The sequence below is a fragment of the Chenopodium quinoa genome, unplaced genomic scaffold (assembly GCF_001683475.1).
Source record: "Chenopodium quinoa cultivar QQ74 unplaced genomic scaffold, ASM168347v1, whole genome shotgun sequence".
Classification (NCBI taxonomy): Eukaryota; Viridiplantae; Streptophyta; class Magnoliopsida; order Caryophyllales; family Amaranthaceae; genus Chenopodium; species Chenopodium quinoa.
Genome location: NW_018744062.1, coordinates 47089 through 68186, shown reverse-complemented (window position 1 = coordinate 68186; position 21098 = coordinate 47089). Strand labels below are relative to the sequence as shown.

The 21098-nt window shown below is 40.2% G+C and overlaps 1 protein-coding gene and 1 pseudogene across 1 annotated transcript; both read right to left on the bottom strand.

Annotated features, from left to right (window-relative positions):
• Nucleotides 1–3508: 3508 nt before the first annotated feature.
• On the bottom strand, nt 3509–15992 carry LOC110690766 (annotated as a pseudogene).
• Nucleotides 15993–18052: 2060 nt separating this feature from the next.
• Nucleotides 18053–20061, bottom strand: LOC110690632 (cationic peroxidase 1-like). The gene is made up of 4 exons (XM_021867480.1): nt 19831–20061; nt 19291–19482; nt 18851–19016; nt 18053–18560 (listed from the first exon to the last, which is right to left on the bottom strand). The coding sequence occupies exons 1-4, from the start codon at nt 20032–20034 to the stop codon at nt 18157–18159; spliced, it is 966 nt and encodes a 321-aa protein (XP_021723172.1). The 5' UTR covers nt 20035–20061; the 3' UTR covers nt 18053–18156.
• Nucleotides 20062–21098: the final 1037 nt, after the last annotated feature.

Below are 21098 nucleotides of genomic sequence, written 5' to 3'. Positions count from 1 at the left end.
TCTAAAGCAAAAATGGACAAACAAAATAAAATAAAAAATCAAAATCAAAACACGAAAGACCAAAAAATTAGATAAAATAAAAATTGAACAATCTAATAAGGAAAGATCTAATTTAGATTAAAAAAATATATTCAAAAACTTTTAGAACTCAAAAACTTCAAAAAACTCAAAAACTTCATATAGAAGATGAAATTTGAAGGGAAAAAAAAACTAGATTGAAATTCTTACCATAAACTTAGATTTGAAAATCGGTGAGGGCTACTCGGCGGACTCGGTGTGGGCTGCTTAGGGTGCTAGGTGTGGGCTGCTCGGTGGTGCTCGGCGTCAGTGGTTATTGTGGTCGGTGTGGGTTTGGGTGAAGGCTGCTCGGTGGTGCTTGGCGGTGCTCGGGGTCGTGGATGTTGTCGGTGATAAAGAGGAGAGAGGAAAGGAGATGAGAAAGGAAAGAGGATGTGAGGGGAGAGGGGAGAGAGGAGATAGAAGTGAGGCATGAGGGGGAAAACTGAGAAATGAGAGGAGAGAGAGCGCGCGGCGTGAGAAAGAGGGAAGAGAGGAGAGAGAGCGTGGGAAATAGGGGGTTTTAATTTTTAGGGTTTTTTAGCAAATGGAAAGCGGTTTAATGTTCAAACCGCTTCCAATTACAATATTTGGAAGCGGATAACCCAAAACCGCTTCCCTTTTCAAATCTTAGGTTGTTTTTTTGGTGGGTTTTTGAAAGCGGAATTGAATAACCGCTTTCAATTTAGGGCTTCCCAATTAGATTTTCTACTAGTGATTTGGATTGTTGGAAGTGTCCACTTTGTCTTAAGTTATTAATTTAAAGACACTTCTTTCTAACACCTACCTCTTTTAATTTTCTCTTTGCCGATGTGGGCTTTTATATGACCGACATTGTTCTCTTTTTAATTCCTCTTTTATTTTCAAGCATTCAATTAATTTTTATACTCTAAATTTCTTCATTTTTTAAAAACAGTTTAAAGCATTAATAACATTGATATCTGAATAGATATAATTCAAGTAATTTTGTTTCATAGAAATATACGAAGTACACATATAAAAGTTGAAATAGTTTAAAGCATTAATAACATTGATATCTGAATAGATATAATTCAAGTAATTTTGTTTCATAGAAATATACGAAGTACACATATAAAATAAAGTTGTCTTTCAAATATGTATGTGTGTGTGGGGGGGGGGGGGGGTTGAGATCCAATGAGAAGGATCTTAAAATGAGAAGAATGAGAAGAAATCTTGATTGTGCAAATAAAACCCACGATTTGCATTCCACCTACGCGAAATGCACCTTTATAAAAAAAAATTATGCATATTTAGTACAAAAATTATGCACATTTGATTCAAAATATATGTACAAATTTAACTTTCAATATCTCTTCACAATAATGAACTTTCTCTACTCTCTCCATTCCAACTTATATAGTTAAGCTTTTTAATTTTTAGAGATGAAAAAGTAATTGCAGTTATGAGCAACGTGCAAATTCAATAATAAGTATATGAGAGAGTTTTGATCAATTTTTGTTTGTTATAAAATTTAGTAATTGACTTCTAGTTTTATGCTATTGAACCAAAAATATAAAATTGATAACAATAAAATTTCATAGATAGAATTGAATAGTGTAAATTAATCTTAGTTTAATTTATTGAAATAGTTTAGCAAAAATATATATTAGCAAAATTTATAAAACATGTTGTCCGGCCTGTGGGATCGACCCATACTAGCCAGTTGTTTGCTAACAACAAACAACCGTGCATTGGTATCATATATCTACCTAATCAAACTTACATTTTGTTTGATGATAGCAATTACAATCATAGACGAATTTTTCGTTTATATAGTCTGTGACCCACACACGTCGTTTAAAGGCTAAAATTTTTACGCACAAAGATGAAAATTTTATAACAGGCCTCGTGCATTTAATTAGCACCATTAGGCTTCCGGCAATTTGTTCTGATTTCTCCGTTTTTGCCAGTAAGAACACCCAATTGGCCGAATTTTACAATTGATGTGACAAAATCCTTGAAGAAGGTTTCCTTACTTGAACTATAATTTGCAACAATGGCGTCGGCCGGTCAACCCTTTCCGGTGTATAGTGCTTGATCTGAACTAAGAAGACCTCTTTGCTTCATCAAGTTGACAAAGTATTTATTGTCAAATTTAAATGGAGTTTCGTAGTCAATTGGTGCTGTGTTGTTATCCCCTCCTTGCTTAGGGAAATTTTTTCGCAACGACGCCGCATAAGCGGGGTCGATGTTCGTGTCCTCGTAGATACGTTTTCTATAGGATACACATCTTGCCATGCCAACCGTGTGACCACCTATACGTAACGAAAGTATAATAGTCCACAATCAAGTGTTAATAACACAATTATTCTTGGGGGATGGGATAGAAGTGTCAATTTGAATGTTTGGATCGGATTTGATGGGGTCGAGTCGGATCAATTTTAAAGTTGAGTCATGTGAAATTATTACCTCCATGCAAGTCGAAATCTGAATCGAAAATTTTTGGATCAGATCGTGTCGAATTAGGTGTGGTTTTGACAGCTCTAGATGGGGACTACTTTAACATTCAATATATATATATATATATATATATATATATATATATATGTATATATATAAAGCTAAACTTTTAGCCAGGTCACGAGGATGCGACTCTTGACATTCTAACTTTTCGCCAAGTGTCGCGCCACGTTGGATAGATTTAAATAGACCTCATAAGATAAAAAAAGGATAATTTAAAATTCTATTTGGATAGAATTTTAGGATTAAATTAGTTTTATTTTCGATAAAATACCAATATTTCAAATGTACAAATTCAATTATAATTTTATCAAAAAAATTATTAGATTATAATTCTTAAAAATTATCAAATAAATTATTTTTTGTATCATAATATTTTTCGGACTAAGGAAATAGTTCAAAGCGTTAAACATACATTTATAATATATACTAATCGGTTAAAATAATATACTTTACAATCTAGCAAATCGTATAAAGATTAAAAATTTATTTTATAATTCAATAAACAACCCGGGCATCGCACGGGGCACAAAACTAGTATATATATATATATATAATGGGGTCAAATGAGAAGTTTCTTAAAATAAGAAGGATTTTTGTGCATAATTTTTGTAATAAATGTGCATATTTTTTGAACTAAATGTGCCAAAAATAAATTAAAAAAATCGACTCAAATTTGATGTGCATATTTATATATACAACTAATAAAAATCACACTTCTTTCATTTTTAGATTAATCACAATAGTTAACTAATATAACTCATGCGTCAATGGCTCAATGCACAATGTATTTATATAGGCAATTATATATTATATTAGTAAGAAGTATTAAAATTAAAGTTGATGTAATGAAAATATGCGTAAAAACTAATCAAAAAGCAAAAATTCAAGTGATGTGTTTAGTAATCTAAAATGGAGGTAGTACATGATATCCATCGTTTAAATATACATTTTGCACTTTTTATTTCTGTTTTTTTTTTTTTTTAATTATTTTGGAATATCAGGATACTTGCAATGGACAACATTTACTAGTTAATAGTTAACAAGCATTAAGTTAAGACCACGTCTAAATGACAAGCAATTTAAAAGATAAAATACCTGTTAAAGCCACATATTCGTTCTTACTAACGCCTTTAGATTCAAAGGCAGCAAATTGTGCATCTAAACCAGAAAGAAAGAGAGGAACTACGGCGTCGGCCATTGCTTTATGTGCTTCTTTCGAATCTCTTCTCCCTAACGGCACTTGGTAACGTGGTCCTCCTAGCTGTAAATTAAATTAACCAATATAGACGAGTACTTAAGTAATTTAGGTAAAAAGTGTAACAATTCATAGCAAAAATTAATTTGAGTAAAATAAATTGTAAATAACAAAAAGAAGATATAACTTTGATAAAGCATGCATAAATCACATTTTAGAACTAAGGTAGTATGCAGGGGCGGAGCCCGGGGGGGCTGGTGGAGGCCCGACCCCCGTGGCCCAACAAGTAATATATGTAATACTACCTCTGTTACACATTATTTGCAACGATTTGACATAAAGTAGAAAGGAAAAATATTTAATCGTTGCAAATAATATGTAACAGAGGTAGTATATAGTATGGCCCCTCTAGAATAATTAATATATAACTAATATTTGTCCTACATATCATGATGTTAGTGATAGCCTAGTTGTTTTATTGGAGTTTTTCATGGTGAGAGGAGAGGTCTTTTTTTTTTTGGTTTTTTTTTTGGTAACTTTATCGTTTCTTGGCCCCTGACCTAGCTATAGATTTTTATTCCTAACTTCGCCTCTGGTAGTATGTAATACTAGATCAGTCAAGGTGCAATTTATAGATAAATATATATAATATATTATAACGGTGGAATATTATAGAAAACTTCTATTATAAACATACCCTAAAAACAGAGTCTCGAGCAACCAATGCTAAGATATCAGCACAAGATACTACCCAGGACATGCTTTTTCAATCCGAGCTTTGACCTTATCAATGACTTCAAATCCCCTTGCTGAATTAAGATTCATTAAAGCAGACTTCTCGCTTGGTGATGTTTTTGTGTCATCGAGCAAAAGTGATCCGTCACATCCCTAATTATTTACCATGTAGAACAAAATTATTATCTAATTTACTATGCAACAGGGTAATATATATTGTACTCTATTCAACATATAGTACAAATTTATATGGAGTATCTAACTTGTTTGGGTCCAATTTAGTCCAATTGGGTCTAGGCATTAAATGATCCAATTAAAAGCCCAAGGTCAAGGTTCAACTCTCCAATTGTGCTAAAGTCAAAGGTCAGCCCACAAAGCAAGCCAATTGGGCTAAGGCCCAACCTCTCCATGTATGAAGAGGTATAAAAGCCATCAATAATGATACATTCATTATTTTCATTCATAGATGCACATACATTCTCATAGATTCATATATTCTCATATATTCCATCAAAGCCTCAAGCAACAAACTCTCTTGCATAGTGTTCTCTTTCTACACATTGTACTAACTTTAGCATCGGAGGGGCCTTCCTCGGCAACACCCCCGAGGCTAGTTTACGTGTGTTTACTGTGCAGGAAACCTTCGGCCCAACATAACTTGGACCGAATCCAGTCTTCTCCGTTTCAGCGGACCTTCGGCAAGGTCCCATTGTTTTCACCCGAAACAATTTGGCGCCGTCTGTGGGGACCACTTTCAAAAATCTTTAAGCCAAATTTCTAACCAAGATCATCTTGCAATAATCTTAGTAGCAATGGCTAAGAACCGCAAGAGCAAAGGCCTCCGTCAAGGAGCGGGCGAAAAGCCTAAAACCCCTACACCATCACCCTCGCCGGACCGGAACTCTCCCAAGGGTGCCAGCTCGGGGGGAGGATCATACAAGGAGGATTCCCTTTCTCCCGTAATTCATGACTCTCATCATAGGCCGAGTCACTCTCGGTCTGGCAGGGGTAAGTCCGATCATAGGACACATTCAGTGCCCCAAAGCCAACCATCGACTGTGCGCCCTCATTCTCATACTCAGCCGAGGACCCCTTTGACGGGGCCCAGCTCGGAGGAGGTGGCAAGAGCGCTGGCAGTGCTCATGGAGGCGATGAGGGCACAAAATATGCCACCACCTCGTGATCGAACTCCTCCGCATACCCGGCATCAGCGGAGGAAGTTAGACCATGATGGTGGGAAGCTTCCTTCCTTCAGGGAACTGGAAGAGTGGGAAGAGGATTCCTGGAAAAATGAAAAACAGAGGAAAAAGAACCCTCAATTTTTAAAAGGATCCTCATCCTCAAGACCAGAAGCGCAAAAGAGCAGCAGCTCAGCTTCTCGGCCAGAATCTACTCACCGAGAACCTGGGACTGTTCGCAGAAGCGTCCTTGACCGACTCGGCGGCAAGGAACCGAGCGTGCGCAGTCGCCTCTCGTTCCCTGCAGCCGAGGCCCGGACTTCCCAGCCAGGGACGAAAACCACTCCTACCTCTCTAAGAGGGCGGAGCGCGGTCCCTTCGGCCAGGAACAAGGGCAAGGCCGTTATGCTACCCGCCAGTTCACCATTCGAGCAATGGATACTGGAAGAGCGCGTGCCTACGGTTAAAATACCGTAGCACATCACATATGACGGGACCTCGGATCCGAAGGATCACGTGGCCTCGTATGAGACTCATATGCATCTTTGCCCCAGATCCGAGGCGACTTGGTGCAAATATTTCCCAACCACTCTCAAGGGGGTCGCGCAAGCGTGGATCTCCAAGGGAGTAAGGCAAGGCTCCATAACAGGATGGGATGATCTGTCCTCCAAATTCAGGAGCAAGTTTTCCACGGCAAACCGCCGAGAGAAGACTACTGCAGAGCTTATGAGTCTACAACAGGGGGAAACCGAAAGCCTCCGAGACTATCTGACCCGTTTCAGTAACGAGTCATCCAGCGTCTCTCAGCTGGACCAGGGGCTAGCCGTTTTTGCAATGCAGAATGGCCTTCAGCCCGGAAAGTTCCTAGACTTCACGGTCATGCATACCCCGCAGACCTTGGAGGAAGCTCTTAATGCTTCGGATAAGTTCATCCGAGCCGAAGAATGGAACAAAGCGAAAACCCAACCTCAATTTGGGGGAGGGAAACAAAGGCAAATACCCTTGTCTGAAGGCCAAGGCCATAAGGCAAAGGGAAAGTCAAAGGCCTCGGAGCAATCTTTGGCCAGCGACCCAAAGAAGGAAAGATCTGCCTCATACACAGGCAGATACGAGTCCTACACTCCGCTCTCTCTTCCACGCGCCAAAATTTACAGTGTGACGAAGGAGGAGCAGAGTTACTGAAAGCCGAGACCACTCCCAGAGTGGTATCAGCGAAAAAATAAAAATCAGTGGTGCGAGTTCCACGAGTCTTCGGGACACGACACTGAGGAGTGTATCCAACTGAAGGACCAGATAGAGGACATGGTCCGGAAGGGATACTTGAAAAAATACATCGCGGATCACCGCGAGAAAAAAGAATTCGAGAAGTCAGCAAAGGACTCTCGGCAAGACCTCGAGTTCCCCCGGAAAAACAGTAAAAAGCCGGAGGGGAAATTCCCTCCGATCAATGTTATCTCGGGAGGAATATACTCTCGGAGGGAGCACAAGCGACACCTTAGAGCTTTGACTCACCAGGTGAACAACGCTGACATTCAATCTCCCCAGTCGCCGGTGCCGAACATGACGTTCACAGCCGCCGACTGCCGGGGGATTACGTTCCCTCACGAGGATCCGTTGGTGATCATCGCCACGGTGGCCAACCACGACGTCAGTAAGGTCCTTGTTGACGGTGGCAGCGGAGCAAACATTCTGTTCCGAAAGGCCTACAATCAAATTAAGCTGAAGCCCAAGCACCTTACGCCGGTATCCGGGTTCAATGGGGCTTCAACTTATCCAGATGGGAAGGTGACACTTCCTGTCACCATCGGCTGCGATGAGGCAGCCAGGAACGTCATGATTGAATTTTTGGTCATTGACGCTCCTTCAGTGTACAACGTGATTTTGGGGAGACCCATAATTCATGAGATCCAAGGGGTCGTCTCAACTTATCATCAGCTGATGATTTACGTCTCAGACGCCGGCTTCCCCGAAAGGATACAGGGCAACCAAAAGGACGCCCGAAGGTGCAACTACCTCAAGCCATCCAGTAGTCGCCCAGATGGCGACAAGGATGAGGAGGAGAAAGAAAAAGAAAGAGAGCCGCAAGACTAGCTTCGGCCCAAGGATCTGTACCCAGAGCTAAAGGGCCCGAAAGGGAAAAGACTAGCTCTTCAGCTGAGCCGCAAGACTCACAGAGCCAGCCGAAGAACAAAAAGACTGGGACACCTGCTGACATTGGTAGCAGGCCAGATTATGAAGAGTCCAGTCCATCAGCAATGGACATGGACCAACAGACTGAAACAGTTGAGTTGACCGAAGGAGACGTTGAGAAATGTGTAACAATCGGGATAGACCTTGATCCGAACACCCGTTGTGAACTTATTCAGCTCCTTCGGGACAACAGAGATGTGTTTGCTTTCTCGGCAGCTGATATGCCCGGGATAAGTTCAGACCTCATCTCCCACAAGCTTAATGTTGACCCAACATGTCGACCAGTTAAGAAAAAGAAGCGGAATTACTCCGCCAATAAGAACCGAGACATCGCAGCCGAGGTCAAAAAATTGTTGGAGGCAGGATTCATCGAACCTTGCCAAGGGCCGAAACATGGAAGTCTATGTTGACGATTCGATCGTCAAAAGCAAAAAACTAGAGGACCATGTAAAGGACCTGGCTGAAACTTTCGCCACCTTGAGAAAGCATCAAATGAAGCTGAATCCGAAGAAGTGTGTCTTCGGCGTGAAGTCAGGGAAATTCCTTGGGTTCATGGTCAGCAAAAGGGGGATTGATGCCAATCCCTCTAAAGTCAAGGCGACACTCGACCTTCCTAAGCCGAAAACGAAGCGGGATGTTCAGCGGCTCACCGGAAGAATGGCAGCCCTCTCGAGGTTCATTTCCAGAGCTTCGGATAAGGGGTTACCTTTCTTCAAAGCCCTGAAACTCCCGAAAACAAAAGAGCTCGTTTGGGAGGAAGAGCAAAAAGACGCCTTTAAACAGCTTCGAGAGCATCTGGCTCAACTCCCAACGCTGGCTAGCCCAGCTGAAGGAGAAACTTTGTACCTATATGTGGCCGTTAGCCCAGCCACCATCTGTGCAGTATTGCTGAAGGAAGAAAGTAAAAGTCAGCAACCGATCTACTTCGTCAGTCATACACTGACGGATGCCGAGACTCGCTATCCTCTACTCGAGAAAGTTGCTTTCGCGGTAGTAGTAGCTGCTCGGAAGCTGAGGCCCTATTTTGATTGCCATCAGATAGTGGTCTTAACTGATCAGCCGTTGGAAAAAGTTCTCGGCAAGGTTGAAAAATCTGGTAGGCTAGCCAAGTGGGCTTTTGAGCTCACCGAATTCAGCATCAGCTACCGTCCGAGTGCTGCCATTAAGGATCAAGCTCTAGCGGATTTCCTGGCCGAATGCTCATACCAAGAAGCGCTAGACAGTGAAAAGAAAGTCTGGACCGTGTTTACGGATGGATCTTCCACCGAAAACGGTTCGGGGGCAGGAGTAGTGATAACATCTCCCGAAGGCAAATCCTTTGAGTATGCACTAAAGTTTTCTTTTAAGGCCTCGAACAATGAAGCCGAGTATGAGGCAGCAATCGCCGGCCTAGAATTGTGCATCTCCCTGGAAGCCGATCGTGTCTGCCTAAAAACAAACTCTCAGCTGCATGGGAAGGACCTTATGAAATCTATGATGAGCTTCAGCCAGGGACATACCGACTTCGGCAGTTGGATGGAACTGAGTTGAAAAATCACTGGAACGCTGATGTACTGAAAAAATACCATGTGTAAACCCTTCGGGGCGGAACAATCTTTGTAAGTACATTTTGAATTAATGAAAGGCCTTGGAGCCGCCATTTATATAAATGTTTACAACTTTTTATCCTTTCAAAATTTTCTTTGTTCTATCTACTCTTTAAGGGTTTTTTATTCAGCCTTGTCTGAAACCTTCGCCTTCGGGTAACTGGGTTTCAGATTGCTGACAAAACTCGTCTTTTTAAAGAACACTAGTCTTTCAGCTGAAGTCAAACTTCAGTAAGACTTGTTCTCCAAAGACATGAGTCCATGGACAATTCTGGGATATTGCCTTAACTGAGCCTTGTATCCCAGAGAGCCATTATCCGAAACATTGCCTTAAGTTGGCCCTGTGTTTCGGGTATCCATTTTTCAAAGATAGACAGAAAATCAAGGATAACAGCAACAGTTGAAAATTGTTTAGTCAGCCTCGTCTGAAACCTTTGCCTTCGGGTAACTGGGTTTCAGATTGCTGACAAAACTCGTCTTTTTAAAGAACACTGGTCTTTCAGCTGAAGTCAAACTTCAGTAAGACTTGTTCTCCAAAGACATTAGTCCATGGACAATTCTGGGATATTGCCTTAACTGAGCCTTGTATCCCAGAAAGCCATTATCCGAAACATTGCCTTCAGTTGGCCCTGTGTTTCGGATATGCGTCTTTTTAAAGAACACTGGTCTTTCAGCTGAAGTCAAACTTCAGTAAGACTTGTTCTCCAAAGACATGAGTCCATGGACAATTCTGGGATATTGCCTTAACTGAGCCTTGTATCCCATAAAGCTAATATCCGAAGCATTGCCTTCAGTTGGCCCTGTGTTTCGGATATCCAACTTTCAGATGAAGTCAATCTTCAGTAAGACTTGTATTCCAGAAGCACTGCCTTCAGTTGGCCCTGTGTTTCGGATACCCATTTTAAAGAAGTGAAGAAATTGTTTATTCAGCTGAAGCCATACTTCAATTTCTGGGAGGGCAAGAAGCACTGAAAAGAAACAGAATTGAAGAAACAGAAACAGAAAAGCATTCAAAAACAAAGCAACTGAAGAAAAGAGCATCAAATTAATAATTTATGCTCAGAAATTGAGCTACAAGTTCACAAGTTCAATTAAGTTGTATCGGCAGCCGCCCACAAGCGGAAAATAACAGCTGCCGAAATACGTACATAAGCAAAAAAAAATAAACTGTTGTACGACAAGGCAAGCTGAAGCAAAAAACAAGGCAAAAAATTCAGAAAACGGCAAGTCTAAAGTTAAGCGCATGATGAACCGCAAGATTCTGAAGACGACTGCCCGAGTTCCTATGCTTCAGCCTGAGGATCAGACTGATCAGCGTTGTTGAGCCCCATGGTGGCCTCAGCCCCAGCAGCAGAAGAAGCAGGCTTTGCACTCTGCCGAGCCTCCCTTTCCCTCTGTTCAGCTTCCAACTCCATTCTCTCAGCTTCCTCTTCGGCTTCCTCAGCCTTAAGAATTTCAGCTTCGACTGGAGTTGCATACTTCATATGCGGGTCTTCGGGATTCTGGACCCATTCAGCACATTTGGACCAGTCCAGCTTCGGCTCAGCATGAAGGCAGACTCTTCGGCATACTCTAAACCCATTTCTGAAACCCATTTCATATTCCTCTTGGGTATAGACACGGACTTTGAGTAGAGCCTCAGCATCAGCCAACTTCTTCTGGGTCTCCTCCAAGTATTCCTTGGATTTCTTCAGCTCATCAGCGAGCTTGGAGGAGGAACCTTTCAGCTCATTCAGCTCCTGCTGAACTTGGGAAGCCTTTGTCTGAGCCTGGGCCACTTCAACTTTTTTGGCCATCAGTTGATCCTCAGCCTCATGGAGTTTAGCTCTCTGAGCTTCGGCAGCAGCAGCAGCCTCTGAGAGTTGGACATCTCTGGCCTGGAGCAGCTCTTCAGCAGCCATTCGGCTGGCTTCAAGAGCTTCTAGTCGTTGCTGCACTTCAGCTTGTGCAGCAGCTCCATCCTGAATACGGCTCTCAACGGCAGCCTTTAATTTGGAGACGTCCACTCCCATGTGCTCCTGGAGGAATTTTTCCCCTTCCATCAGTGGGGGAAAAACTTGTTTCTCCATAGCGTCGCAGAAGGTCTTGAGGGCTTCAGCAGCTTTTTTCTCGTACTCCTCACCCTTCTGCTGCTTCTCTTCAGCTGCTGCTTGCTTCAGCTTAGCAAGCTTTAATTCCTCCTCAGCTACCTTCTTGTCGTGTTCAGCAGCATCTACCCTATCTTGTAGGGTATCTATCAGCTCTACAGTGAGAGTCTGATTGTGCACGAACTGAAAACAGGAAGACAAGTTAAAAAAAAAAATAATAAAAATAGAGCTGAATTTCAGAGGAAATAAAAGACAAGGAAAATTACCTGCATCATCAGCAGTTGGTTAGACCTGGCTGGGTCAGGAACTGATCTGCTGGATTCGCCCATCCCAGCAGTGGCCTTCAGAGACCAGATCCTTGCCCTATCTACTTCGGACATGCCAGCAAAATCGCCGAAGTAGGCTGCAGCTCCTTCTCGGTTCTGACCCCATATGAGGTCCCAGATGTGATCTGGGATTGGAATTCGGGGGGCCGAGAAACCCATTTCTCCAGATTGCAGAGTCTGGAAGGAGGGAAAGGATGACGATGGAGCTTGATTAGCTTTGGATGGCTCAGCATCATCCTTCTCAGAGGAGTCAATTACTATGACCTCCTCTTCTTCAGGGGTGAGGACGAAAGCCTCAACCTCTCTTGCGATGTCTGCCGTGAAACCCTCAACACTGGGCATCACGGCGTCCTTATTTTTGTGCTCAGCAGCACTCTCCTTAATTGCTTCTTGGACCCCTCCCTTAGATTCGGGAGTTCTCTGATCCACCTCCATCTCAGGAGGTGGCGAAGGGGTCTTTGGAGGTGATTGGGGTGGTGGCCGGGGAACCCTCGGCGATCCATTGCCTTCCTCGGGTTCCCTTATTGCAACGCCGATGGTCATCGGCCTCCGCTGAAAGTCATGAGGGCCGATGATGGCCATCCTTCGGCGCCTTTTCTGAAGGGGCTGCTCGTCCATATCTGAGTCTGAAGACTCTTCTTGTATTTAGTCTTCGGGACGAACAGGGGCTTTCCCTTCTCTGTGTCTGTTACTCTCTTCAGACTGTAACAGACAGGGGGGAGGAAGAATGTGAGTAAAATAAAAAAAAAAAAGAAAAAGAAAAAAGAAGAAAGAAGAAAGACAAAGTAGAAAGCTCACCGAGGTCTTCAGCAAAGCCTCGTCTTCTTCAGCTGCCCTAGCTGCAGCTTCTTCTTCAGCAGCTCTGGAGGACCCTTCTCCTCCTTCGCAAGCTTCGAGAACCCGCGCAACCTCTTCGGCTGTACGGGCAGCTTCAGCTTCTTCATCCAGCAGCTGAAACCAGGGGTCTCTCTTCTTCCACCAAGGCTTCTGCCTCTGATACAGAGCAACAACCTCAATTTGGAAGTGGGAAGCGTCTAGATGAACTTCCCTATGCCTCGGTTCAGTGATAGACGGGGCCCGTTCAGTTACAACTCGTTCTCGGTTGACACCAAGACGAGCGTAGTTAATGCCAACGTTGGTCTCGTCCCGCTCTGAAAAAGAAAAAAAGGGGAAAGGTCAGTTCAGATAGGTTGGCACAGCATAAAAAAGCGAAGTGAGAGAAGAAAAAGAGATAATTAAAAAGCCTCGGCCCCAGCCGAAGAAGCTTACCATCCTTAAACTTTCGGCTGAGGCCAACAGCTGCTAGCATGTTCTCTTGGAAAACATAATGCGTATCGGGGAGCCAAGTCTCTGGGATATGCTGCATTCGGCCACTGCCCCCCCCGGTTCGGCAGCTTGCCGAAGATATGTTGTTGATCAAGGTTCGGATCCGCCCCGTTATCTGCGGGGGGACCTAGACTTCCCATTTCGGGATCAGGCTCAGCAAGGTACCGGGGAGCGCTGAAGACGCAAGGGTGGCCCGGATCTGTGGGTGCCCTAACCCAAATCCATTGACCTCTCCAGTCCTTGTCTGAAGAGTCGTTTGGCCACATGGTTAGGTATTGGGGCCGGGACTCAATCCGGTACCACCCAGAACCATGGCTTCCGTGCCCACTTTGAATATTTGGCACTAGCCGATGGAGCTTTTTGAAGCAGTGCAGGTTCGGCACATACTTGAAGAACTTGCAGACCCATAAGTATGTCATCACCCTTCGGATGCTAGTGGGAGTTAACTGACAGAGAGAGATGTTGTAATGGATCAGCAAGTCTCGGACGAATACGTCCAAAGGGAACCTCAGCCCGTACTGAAGCTGTCTTGTGTACACCCCCACATACCCCGGGGGTGGACGATGGATTCTATCGGATGCCGCGGGCATTCGGCACCAATACCCATCAGCTTCAAAAATGCCGTAATGCAACTCAATTTGCTCGGCAAATCGATATTGATCGGCATTCTCCACCCACCATGAGTAGGGGCGGTTCTTTATCATGGCCGAAGCAACTTCGGCATTCTCCCACTCTGAAAACCCGGGGAGGATATCCCAAAGGACAGCGGGAACTTCATCATCCCGTCCAGAAGCGCTCGGCCCCTCCGTTCTCTGTGGAGGAGCCGAGGAAAGGGGAGTCGCCCTAATTCCTTCAGCAGGGTCAGACTCTGGCCTTTGTCCATTCCAGGTCCCAGTCCTGTTCCTAGGATCGGGAATCGGCCTTGCTCTTCTTGGAGCACGGGCTCTACCTCTAACTCCTCTTGCCATTGATTATTTCGAAGAAAAAAGTCGAAAGAAAAGGGGAAGGAGTTCGAATTCGAAGAAAAATAAACTGAAATCAAAGGAATTTACCTTAATCTGAAGCGAAAGTTGCCGATTTACGAGTTCGTAGTGGCAAGTCTCAGTTTCTAAGCTTAATGCTCGGGGAATTTGCGAAGTTTTGATGCGGGTTCTTGGTTTCTCTCTCGAGAATTCTGGGTTTGTGTTGGTGAATAAGTGAGGAGAGATGACGCGCCTCTGTTTATATCTCCAGGAATGGGATACGAGGAGTCTGCGTTTCAATTTCTCTTAAATACTCCACTAAGTAACCGTTAAACACATGATCTTGTGATTAAACTGCCCATTATCCGTCCAACTTCCACAATCATCCACCTTAACCGTTGTTATCTCATTAATTACGGTTTAAATTCAAATTTTTGGATTAATTAAATCATTTACTTCCTTCCTTTTCCGAATTAAATCAAACCCGACCCGTCATCCTTCCAAATCGGGTCTGGGGGGCAAGTTGTTTGGGTCCAATTTAGTCCAATTGGGCCTAGGCATTAAATGATCCAATTAAAAGCCCAAGGTCAAGGTTCAACTCTCCAATTGTGCTAAAGTCAAAGGTCAGCCCACAAAGCAAGCCAATTGGGCTAAGGCCCAACCTCTCCGTGTATGAAGAGGTATAAAAGCCATCAATATTGATACATTCATTATGTTCATTCATAGATTCACATACATTCTCATAGATTCATATATTCTCATATATTCCAACAAAGCCTCAAGCAACAAACTCTCTTGCATAGTGTTCTCTTTCTACACATTGTACTAACTTTAGCATCGGAGGGGCCTTCCTCGGCAACACCCCCGAGGCTAGTTTACGTGTGTTTACTGTGCAGGAAACCTTCGGCCCAACATAACTTGGACCGAATCCAGTCTTCTCCGTTTCAGCGGACCTTCGGCAAGGTCCCATTGTTTTCACCCGAAACATAACTTATTTCTCAAACAAAGATGGTTTGAATATATATGTCATCTAAATTTTTATAAAAAAAATTCATGGCAAATTTGAATGTTATTTCATGCATTCTCCCCTTCCATACATATCAGTCTTTTGTGTTGGTGTATTGCTTCAAATTAGTCAAATAAATTAGTTATAGTTTGTAAGTTGTGGGTTTAAACCTGGCTACAAATTAGGAGTTAATAATTAGTATTGTTTAGTTGTATCCGTTAGTGGAGTATAATTAGGCATTTTGTGAATCATGTGATCATGCTCCCCTTATATAGCTTTAGGTTGTTATTTTCATTGGCTATATATAATGACTTGTATTACCGTTAATTAGTGTAGAGAAATCAATGTAATTAATAAAATATTTATCTCTCATCTCTCTCTTTAGTTTCTACATTTTGTGCTCATGAAGTCGCATAACATATGTAGGAAAATTGTGGGAGAATATAAATACACCTAGATATACCATACCATATACGTGTAAATTTAATATGAAGAAGATCAATCACTAATTAATACAAGAGCTTAATGCATGGAGATTAATTTTTTGTTGTTACTTTATTTTCCTAGGATAATTAGCCCGAAATTAGCCATGTTACATACACAAATTATGCACACAAGTTTTAAATACCATTCCTAATATCGTAAATTAGACTTACGCCAACACTACAGTCATGGAATTGAAGTCTTAGCAAAGATGCACCCATTCGAGGCTCTTTCTTTATCGCGTATTTAACCTTATGTCTAACTATGGAGAGCGCTTTTGGGCAAGAGGTTGAATAGAAGTTTTCGGACAATTGAGCTAGGGCCGATCCAAAGAGTATAGAGATCAAGAACCATTGAAGAAACGAAAAAGAAGCCATTGTAAAAGAAATCAAAGTAGGCTAAAGAAAAAGTATTTGAAAAAAATGCAAATTAAATTAAATTAGGTTTTAATAGTTACTAATATTGTCGAGTAATATAGTTCTAAACCTCTATGATCTTTTATACTCTATTAAAACTATTTTCACGCAAATTTGTTACTTTTCCAATAATCATGCGTGCAAAGCATAGTACAAATCTGCCTTATTTAGCTAATGTCTAAGAAAGGTCATACAAAAGTACATAAGATAATCTGTCTAAATCCTTACACATTAGCAATCTTTATCGATTAAATTCAAAGTTAACTAATTCAAGACATATAATTCTATGTCTTTATGCATATTCAAATTGATAGCTAAATAAGCTATTTGTGCCTTTTATTTCCATCTTTATAGCATTCTCTCTCTTCGATTGGTCATTTGAAGTTGTACTCTTTTTTTTTTTTACTTCTTTTTGGTCTTTTTGATTGTAACATTCGGACTTTCATATGAATATTATCAATCGAAGAAAATGTACAAGAAGATATTGGGAATGGGCTTAAATTACCTTCTGGGAAGAGTCTCTCTAAGCCTAAGAACTAAAGTCACAAACAAATTAAAAACGAACGTTGTATAGATAACCATTAATTTATACATTAGCTGTACAATATTGATAATCCCTGTAAGAGTACAGTTTAAGGTGAGAATTGAACCCCTCTATCTCATAAGGGTGGAAGTGGAAGGAAGGCCTCTAAGGCCCTAACCGCTAGTTTAACCATGATTTCTCTCTGTAAAATAATGTTATATATTTTTTTTTCGATTTTTTTAGTTGACATCATTTGACTTTTACACTATTCACACAACACGCTTTGACTCGCTTCTGTAATTTATAAATACGATAAATCAGGTTATTTTTAGTCCATCCATAGCTTCTTACTTATTGAGATTTGTAATATTCAATTGTTTCTCTTCTATCATTCATCTTAATTATTGTCATGCTTACTCATTCTTTGTAAAAAGATTTTAACCCATATTATTAGAAGTCAGTTCATTATGTACTTATGTAGTTGTGCTGTTATATATCTTTGGAAAATATATGTTTAGGTTACCTTAGTTTGTACTATATAGAGGTTTTCGAATATTAATACAAAATAAACAACTTTAATTCTTTTTGAGTTTAACATGGTATCAGAACCTCTTTGAAATTCAGAAATTTTATTTTATAATCCTTGTTTTATTTTACAAATTCATTCTATTTTCCCGCAAGTGTGAGATTAGGGCTTCATCGATCCAATTCATTTTTTTTTTAAATTAGGATTTTTTGGTTTTAATTTCCTGTTCGTTTTTAGGGCTACGGTTTTGATTCTTACCATTGCTTATTTTCCTCTTCCGTGCTTGTGTGAGGTGCCTGTTGTGCGGGTGTTTGGTATGTCGTGGTTGAGGAAGTACAAATGGAGTGTTGTGAGACAAATATAAGTGTCTCACAACCATTAAAATAACATAAAAGTAAAAAGAAGAGAGAGAAAGGAGGAGAGAGATAGGAAGAGTGAAAAATGTGGTGTGGGCCCTACAAAAAATTTTCAAAAATTGTTTCACGTGCAAAAACGACAAAAAAAACTGGGACCACAACTACTGAGAATATATTTTGTACCACTGAGGATTTTTATAAGTACCACTAAAACCGCATTGAGTACCACTGGGAGTGTATTTTGTACTACTGAGCTGTAATGATATTATTTGACAGTCTAATTAGACATTTGAACCTTTTTTAAAATACCACTAAAATTATATTTTGTACCACTGAGAGTGCATTTTGTACCACTGAATTTAAAAGGCAAAATTTAAATCCCGCATGAAATGACCAATTTACCCATGCGAGATACTTCTACATCTCTCTCAACCCTCCGTTTATATAACCTCGTCATGGTTACCTATATACATATGATTTCGAGATAAAAGCTTATTGGACTTGTGAAGTGGACTCTCTCTCTCTCTTGGTTGTGGGTACGGTCCAGACCAATATTTTACAAGATAAATTGAATGCCATACGAAGGTTTGTTATTAGTCTAGATGATCGATACCAATAAAAATGTATAGATCAAAATTTAATCAAATTGAAAAATTCATGAACAATAATTTAAACTTAAAATTTATATCCAAAAAACAAAATTACAATTCAAAGCTCATATCAATTCGTTGCACCATTGGCTCTCCTACAATTAGTCCTAACTTCTCCATGTGTACCCGTAAGAACTTCCATTTTACTAATTTTTACAACAGCTTTGGCATAATCATCGAAGAATGCTTGTTGATTCGAGCTATAATTTGCGACAATGGCATCGGTTGGTCCTCCTTTTCCGGTGTACAGTTGTTGATCGGAGTTAAGGAGACCTTTTTGCTTCATTAGGTTGACAAAGTATGCGTTATCAAACACAAATGGAGTTGTAGAGTCAATTGGTGCTGTGTTGTTATCCCCTCCTTCTTTAGGGCAATTTGCTTGTAGGGATGCCGCATAGGTTGGATCTATGTTTTTAGCTTCATAGACACGTTTTCTATAAAATTGGCATCTTGCTAAGCCCACCGTGTGACTACCTATATATATTTGAGAGAAACAAAAAAAAATGACTTTAGGTTATCCGTCTAAAAAATAATTCATATAATACAAGTAAAAGTTGTTACGAACAAATGTTTAGATCAACTGATAAAGGGAGTTGTACGTTTCAGCTAAACTAAGGTCCCTGTTTCGAGACTTGGAAATCCAACATAACTTGTTAGGAAGTGTTTTTCCAGTTATTCCCAAAAGTCTATCTTTATTTTGAAGTGGAGCATTGTGCCAATTAGTAATTGAAAAGTGGTAATTAAGTAAGGAAAATTATTGTTACCTGCTAAAGCCACAAATTCATTCTTATTGAAGCCTTTCATTGCGAAGGCTCCAATTTGTGTACTAACATCTCCAAGAAAGACAGGAACTAAGGTGTCAGCCAAATCTTTATGTGCTTCAGTTGAATCTCTTCTTCCTAATGGCGTTGTCCAACTTGGTCCACCAAGCTAGGAAAAAATCCCAAAATAAAATCATAACAAATTAACAATTCAAGTACATGGAAAATAATCTAAGTCTACATACAATTCTACATTACATATATTGGTGTTAATTAATGTTGGTCTAATTTACATTTTATATCTATCTTTTTCTCAACGTGTGACAAAGGGGCTTATACAGTTATACCCAATATTAGGTTAGGTATTCAAATACCAAAATAAATTGTTCAAATGCACTTGTAGAATTATTTGAAAGGACTTATATGATGATAATTAAACATACCATGACAACAGAGTCTCGAGCAGCCACTGCTAAGATATCTGCACAAGATACCACTCCTGGACATGCTTTTTCTAGCTGAGCTTTGATCGAGTCAATGACTTCAAATCCTATTGTTGAATTGCCATTTACGAATGCAGTTCTTTCCCCGATTGCACTTTGAGTGTCATCGAGCAAAATAGAACCATCACATCCCTAATTTTTTTTTGCAAAGATATAGAACATATTACACAAAGTGCTAGCTTAAATTAAAACTAATGTAATAATTAACTCTTTTAAAATTTTGATGATCACATGCATTATCCCCCTAACCCATATGCCCTGAAAAAATGTGGAATAACATATGGATGTGCATAGACACTTGACCTACATTTTTCTTCAATTTTAAGGATAATCCTTTACCTCATAAATTTTAGCTAGTAGAAGTAATTTGTTTTTTCAATATTTTTCTAGGATCAATAATTAGGAGCCACCAAAAAGTTCATGATACAAACAAGTTCATCATTGATATTATCATGCAACTCCTAAGATCAAAAATCTTACACCAATAAGGCAATCAATGAAATGAAGTCTCAACAATGCTGCACCCATACGAGCCTCCTTTGCTACCGCTGATTTAACTTGGGATTGTATTATGGTGTTTGCCTGAGGACATGATGTTACATAGAAGTTCTCAGACAATTGAGCGAACGCAGACCCGAAAAGGATAGAGATCAAGCAACATTGAAGAGACAAGGAGGAAGCCATGGTAAAGATCAAAGCAAGCTAAAGAAAAAACATAGAAAACAATTGAAGTAAATCACGTAAGATATTTAAAGTTCATAGTAATATACAGCTATACTTTAGTAATAGGCATGGTTCCAAATCTAAAATCTATTTTAAGGTGCTGTGTCATTGCCTATGGTAATGCATGCAGAGTGCAAGGCAAATCCCTTATTTAGACAAAGAGTAAATAAAGTTATTTTTGTTTTCTTGTGCTTACAAAACATCTTGCATCTAAAGTTATCTAATACCGTACATATAAAAAATAATTAACCTAATCAATTCAGTATTATGTATAGTATGTGCGTGGTATACTAAGTTAAGCTTGACCTAGTTATATTATAAGGAATATATATAGCTTTTAATTCAACTTTGATACTAGATAACACTTTAATTTTCATACGTCTAAATCTCATCTCAAAGTGTCTACTCCACTAATTTAAGATTAATGTTTACTTAACATTGTAAAAAAACTATTGTATGTGTTGAAAAATTGATAAATCTCAGATTCTCATCCAATAATCTATGGTAAACTTTAGTAATTTGACTCGTCAAAAAGCAAAAATTTCGAGTGATATAGTAGTTAAACTCCCATGATGTCACATCTTGACAAACTACAAAATTACCGGAAATTTTCAGTACTTGAATGAAATGTCACGACCAGATTCGGAGAATTATCAAGTAAATCGTGCTTTTATTGAGGGAATAACCCACGTGTTAGCCCATAAGTAAATTACCATGTTCCCTCAACATTGACAAAAAAGAAAAGAAAAAAAAAGGTGGTCCAAAATTATAAAATGCTACTTTCACTCACTCTACTGTTTCAGATTAAAGACTTATGGTATTTAATATTTAAGATAGTATCCAATAGTTCCTCCGTTTTTAGTTACTTGTATGAGTTGCATCACATTAACTAATATATATATTTTGAGGCAAATGTTTGCTATGGTGGACATGTCGAATCAAGCCAAGCTATTCTCTAATTATGACATAATAGTTAAATATTACTCGTATTATCGGTTAGTAGCCAAACTTTTCAACCCAAAATC